The sequence below is a fragment of the Gymnogyps californianus genome, chromosome 1 (assembly GCF_018139145.2).
Source record: "Gymnogyps californianus isolate 813 chromosome 1, ASM1813914v2, whole genome shotgun sequence".
Classification (NCBI taxonomy): Eukaryota; Metazoa; Chordata; class Aves; order Accipitriformes; family Cathartidae; genus Gymnogyps; species Gymnogyps californianus.
The window spans coordinates 203,677,181-203,683,180 of record NC_059471.1 but is presented as its reverse complement, the minus strand read 5'-3'; the positions used below and the strand labels follow the sequence as shown (position 1 = coordinate 203,683,180).

Below are 6,000 nucleotides of genomic sequence, written 5' to 3'. Positions count from 1 at the left end.
TTTAAACAAGCATTTTTAGTGGCTTTAGAGGTAAGATTTAAATAACAAATCTTTATTTGAGAAAGGATTATGTGAAATATAAATAGAGGATAATTCCTTATATCAAATTCAATTACAAGTGCTTCATTTTTAAGCACAAACAGGCAAGATACTGAAGCACAGATGTGCTCACCCCCCCCCCCAAGGCAAAAAAAACCCCAAAACAATAAAAGAGCCCAGTTTCCCTTCTCTTCTCTACAACTGAGCTGCCTGTAAATTCAATCACCTAACCACAAACTGCATGCGTGCCAATTGAGCAGCTCTCCTACAGAGGACTGTAATGACAGCACAGCTATGCTCCAGTCTGTGTTTGGCAACAAAGAGCATAGGAATAAAATCTGATGCCCAACATCACAACTTTAAGACACAGTCAAATAGCTATTAATTTCACTGCCAGAACTAAACTTTATTTCCATGTGTATTACATACTGGTATTTGATGCCAAATACATTAAAATTACTTTAACAGAGGATTTAAGTGAGGAATATTTATTCTTCACTAAACAGGTTAAGAAGGAATGTAAAAACCTATAAGAAAAAACTGTTTAAGCTTTGTTTTGATTTTGGCAAACCAAACAGTTAAGTACTCTTCTGTTCTCTCCTCAGATCTTTCAAAGTACCAAAAAAGCATCTTTTCATAATCATGCAGCTGAAGAAAAAAAATAGTCTTATAAAACCCATTTCTTATGCTAAATATGGTTACAAATAAGAGTATTAAACACAAAACTCCCTATTTTTAAATACAAATACTGTATTATATTATGAAATGGGGATAATTAAAATATATCAATGACTACAAATCTAGTAATTTAAAGCAAACTTAAACATGCTGTTTGCTTTCATGTGGAAGAATTAGGATATTGTATGGTTCAAGCACTGCAGTAATTTCTGTCAACTCCTTGATGCCCAGAATGTCAAATCACCAAACAGAGACATGTATTCAGGTCTGAATAGCACCAGGTGTTTTCCTTTTTCTTTTTTTTTTTCCTTTTAAAGATATTAACATTTAATAAAATGAGTGATGTGACAACTTTCTGAAAGTGACATGCACAAGTAGACAATTTGCTTCAAGTCTCCAACTAATAAGCTAAAAGTTTTAGACAATACTGAACAATTACTAATGTATTTCATGGTACACAAGAAAACAGTGCTTCCACAGTATATCCTCAGTTCTCAAGTACAAAAATATCAGTTATGGGTAGTCAATAGTTATCAAAATTTTTATTGGTACAGAATGAAAGCAGCATTTACTTTATTGTTTTTTAAACCATACATCATAAAATTCCCTAGTACACATGTGGAGGAGTGAAATAGGCTCTCTACTATTTACCTGCTACTGATCCTAGGTCCAGATTTAAAATCCTTCCTGGCCAAATACAAACAGTATCATTAATAGCAAAGGGAAGGCAGTTCCTCAGTGTGAAAGGTCAGCATTTAGAGTCCTACTAAAGCACTATTTTTGAAACAATACATCACTTAAACGTATAATTACATACACTACAAGTGGAAAACAAGTTTTTATTAACAAGAACTATTGAGACTGGGCATAAACGTCAACCACAAACCCTGGAAATATTATAGGTGCTTTGATGTGGCCCTTTTTGGCGAGAGAATAAGAACAATGAAGTATGGCTTTTCAATCTTCCTTTAAAAGCACGTTTTATAAAATTTTGTAGGCTTAAATTATTTTAGAGGACCCCTAATATTTTTTTGTAACATCACTTACTAACTAGAACCATTAATTACATCAGTATATTAAGCCATTGGCTGATAGCTGATCACCAGCATAACACAGGAGCCGTTTGCTTTTGCCGTTTTTTGTTTTTAAGTAAGGGAGGTACTTTTCTAGTGAGAGCCATCCTACAGTACTACCAAACATTTCAGAGGTTACTACATAGCTTCTCAAATAAAATCCTCAACCATTTTGTTTTCCAGCAGATATTCAAATCAAGCATATGCAGAGAGCAAATACAATCAAGTGCAGACAGTTCAAAAGTATCTCTCAAACACATTGTTTTACAGTTACCCTCTGCAAAATAAAAGCCCCTCCTCACCCCAATGAGACGGGGCGAGAAGGGGAAACAGGTCTGCCATTCATGTAGGAGTTTGGCTAGCATAAAGTTTTATTAAAGTTGTTAACAAAAATAGTTAAACATTTTTACAATTTAACATCCAGTCTGACAAAAGGCAAATCAATGAAAAAAATACAAAAAAGTAAAAAAGTGCACTACCCAGTCCAGTATTTTGCTTTAAAGTCATGTCACTTACAGTATATGAAAAATAAACCCAGAAGTGTAATTACTTTAAAATACACCGCTTCCATATTTCAGTATTTTACACATATATTCTATAGTGGAAGAGGAGATCTCTTAAAAACTTTACTTCTAAAATATTGAGGTGCATATGCCAAGTGGGATAGACTTGGCAAGTTAAGTTGCAGTAGAGAATCCTTTCAAATTTGGCATTTCATTTACATACCTTACCATGCCAGCAAGGTCTGTAGTACCTAAACCTTCTAGTAAGAACAGTAATTTTCCTTAATGCAGATTTACTAATACAGACAACTACAAGTAACGGTGAGGTCAGCAATTCTATGGGATCTTAAGGAGATACGAGTCCTGATTTAGTCGTCAAATGGTACAATGTCACAACAAACTTTAAGGCCATGTTTTATTTGCTGATTAATGGACAAAAGGCAATGGATTCCCCCCCCCCAAATATTTTCTTGAAAGTCTGTGCTCATAAAAATCATGAAAAGTTGGAAAGACTTATTGAAACTTTAAATATATTTTACACAATCTTGTTTGTACAAAAATACAAGTTAAATATAAACATAAAGCAATCATGATAATTTTATGTAAATCCATTTTGTGATATTCTGTTATATATAAAAAAGCTTCTCAGCTCTGTCTCATTTGTGAAAAGATCAATACCAGATTGAATCACTACTGGCAAAGGGCCCTAAAAAGCACACTTTAGCATTAAATATGTTTTACAATGTAAGTACCATTTCCTGATTTAATCTTTTCTAAAGGCTGGCAAAAGATAGGGCAGTATGTCCATAAACCAACAAATAATTTGGCTACAATGTCATAAAACACAAACACACAAATCTGTACAATAAACCCAGTAGCTATGCAGTACGTACTTGTTACACACACAGACATGGAATGAAACTTAGTGAGATGCCATTTCTAGTTCACTGTTCTTCAGCCTGGCATTTTGTCTTACTTCATCAAATGAATATGACTTCGTTACCTTTCCATTCTTAAATACTGTATGAAGGAGATCCTGCAAGAAACACCACTGTTTTAGCAAGAGCTATTTGGCAAATGAACAAACAACACAGGCTACACAAATTCAAAAACGAGCACCCAAAATCAAGCCTGGTAAGACTAGAGCTTTAGACTGTCAAGATACTAAATCTTTACCGCTTCTTTAGACACCTTTCACTAATGGTTAGACAGAAGAAAGGATTTAGGCTGTCCTGTGCACAGACAGAAGCTTTGTGCTGAGTAGTCCCTAAAGTAAGTTGTCCACATCTGGCCAAAGCCAAATACACACACGCTAAATATACCTTGCTAGAGCAGCTAGTAAGAAAGGCAACACTCAACCAATTAAATACAATTCAATTACAGAGGTTTAAATGAAATCTTTATTTCCTCTAGAGCAACTATAAAAAAAAATAAAAAAAAAAAAAAAATCTTTCTTCACAGTTCCCTTTGCACATGTATTTTGTAAAACAGTGTATCAAGAAGTGCTTGCAAAAAGCACACTGAAAGAGCAATAAGCACAGCTTTGTACAGAAAAGTTAGCACAAAAGCAGCGTTGAGCAGTCACTATGCTTGATGACCTATTGCAAGGACCTGTGGCTTTAGGGAAACAGGTCCACAAAAGAGTACATTTCCCTGTCATTTCCCAGGGAGCCCCAGAACCTGTACCACACAAATAACCCTCTCTAATATCCCAGGACAGAAAACTTTTTAATGACTTATTTCACCTGTCAAAAATGAAGGAACTATATATTGCCTGATTTCAGAGCCAAAGTCTTGTGATTTGTTTCGAAGAGATTTCCCACCATTAGGTCCCTCCCTCTCTACATATATATATATATATATGTTCATCACAAACATATATACATGCATATGTGTATATGTAACTTTGAAAGTCTTTTTTTAGATCTTCGCATCCAGAGCACATTATCTACAGTGTATATAACTCAGTTTGTTTTCTGTCTTGAAATTTCTCAGAGAGATCTCAGTTTTATGCTTACTGTTGCATAAAACAGTATGCCTAGTAGTACCTCTCTGCCTAGTAGCAGAGAAATGTGCTTCTGCATACCAGAAAACTCAAGAAACTTCCAGCTTCTAAAGGCTGAAGTGCAATTTGATAACTTATTTTCAGTCCTCTTAATTCAGGAAGAGACTCAACATGCAGTTAAACATTTCATTGCTTGCACACTGAAAACGTAAGAGATATCAAACTGAAAGCCTGAGACCGGCATGAAGTTTGTGCTTATTTTACTGAAATAGCATTTCATTTTGCAATTGTAAAGAATTAACAGGGAAACTGAATTCCTGGTTTAAATTTACATCTTTGAAAACTGGGCGACTACTCCACATAAAGAGCATTAACACCTGAAGGAACTATTTAAAAATCTCAACGGGGAAGTAGAAACAAATTTTAGTTATGTCTGTCCCTCTCCCACCTCCAAGTCAGGTCACTACTCAAATTGTGCAATATAACCCATACAAAACTACTTGGCTAGCGTATATTCTGCAACATTGAGACGTTAGTTTTGGGAAAAAGCAGCAATGTTCCCTTGTTTCTGAAGACAAACAAAAGAGAAAGATCTCTAATTGTAAAGCCTGAACATTCTACTGGCATTCTAACATTCTGCTGTTACTGCATTTGGCACTGGGGACACTTCTGAGGTAATAAGACGGGAGCTGAACAAAAAGACAATCAAAAATAAATTCTGAAATTAAGTTATAACCTGCTTTTTCTCAGTCTATTTTTGCATGAAGAATGATATAATACATTTTGGAAATTCATACCTGTCCATACTCTTCAAGATCTCCCTTGCCTTCTTCTAGTGTCACATAATCCCCAGCAGGTGTCCTATGCAACGACAGTCGTCCTTTCTTTGACCTTTTGTTCGGATCCGCAACTGGATCCTTGAAGACATTTACCTAAAATGAAAAGAGTATTTTTTTAAAAGGAAAGGGCTCTGTGGGGCTTGTGTACCGAATACAGATGGTGGTAATGTAACAGGAAACGTCAAACAGGTTTTCAAGTGGGGAGGCCTCTGTTGAAAACATAATGGTGGAAGTTGTACAAAGACATACCCCGAGACCGTTGGTCACCACGTAACTACATTTGAAGGAACAGTTTAAGAGATCTCTGGTTAGTTTCTGCAACAAAGCTCCACCGGATCCAAAGGCAATATTCTCAATACTCCATTTATTCTTCTTCATTCCCTCCACAATCTAGTAAGAAAAAGAAAATTATGATGGAGCATACTTTTAGGCCATGCCATTTTTCCATAAAAATATTATACTACTTAAACAAGATGCTTTTACAGACAATTAAACCAACTAACATTCAGTTTCCAGGAGAGGTACGTAACAATTCTGTCAATATTTGGCACGCTGTCTGCATTTTTATTTGTGATTCCAGCATGGCATAATTATAGAAAGCTTTTGCTGTAAAACTATTATCATGCCAGCATATATTCTTCCCAAACTAGGGTAGCACAGTAATGCAATGCCCAGACAATCAGAGCTCTAAAGAAAAGAGAAGACTTCATGGGAGTATTTCAGAGCCTTCCAATTTCTCAGAATTATGGGAAGACCTCAAAGCATAGCATGTATCCTGAATCATCTTGCTCATCAACTCCAGGAAGTTATTACCCACTTTGACCAATGACTTCAACAGAGCAGTTCTCCTGAAAATCACATTG

General features: G+C 35.5%; 1 protein-coding gene across 2 annotated transcripts in view; it reads right to left on the bottom strand.

Moving 5' to 3' along the window:
- Positions 1 to 414: 414 nt before the first annotated feature.
- Positions 415 to 6,000, bottom strand: part of NAMPT (nicotinamide phosphoribosyltransferase) — a 32,154-nt gene continuing 26,568 nt past the window's right edge. For both annotated transcript variants that reach the window (XM_050904659.1, XM_050904667.1), the window contains 3 exons: positions 5,387 to 5,527; positions 5,096 to 5,230; positions 415 to 3,329 (listed from right to left, as the gene is read on the bottom strand). In XM_050904659.1, coding sequence (XP_050760616.1) covers positions 3,216 to 3,329; positions 5,096 to 5,230; positions 5,387 to 5,527 — 390 coding nt within the window. In that variant the 3' untranslated portion in view covers positions 415 to 3,215. The remainder of the gene's footprint in view (positions 3,330 to 5,095; positions 5,231 to 5,386; positions 5,528 to 6,000) is intronic.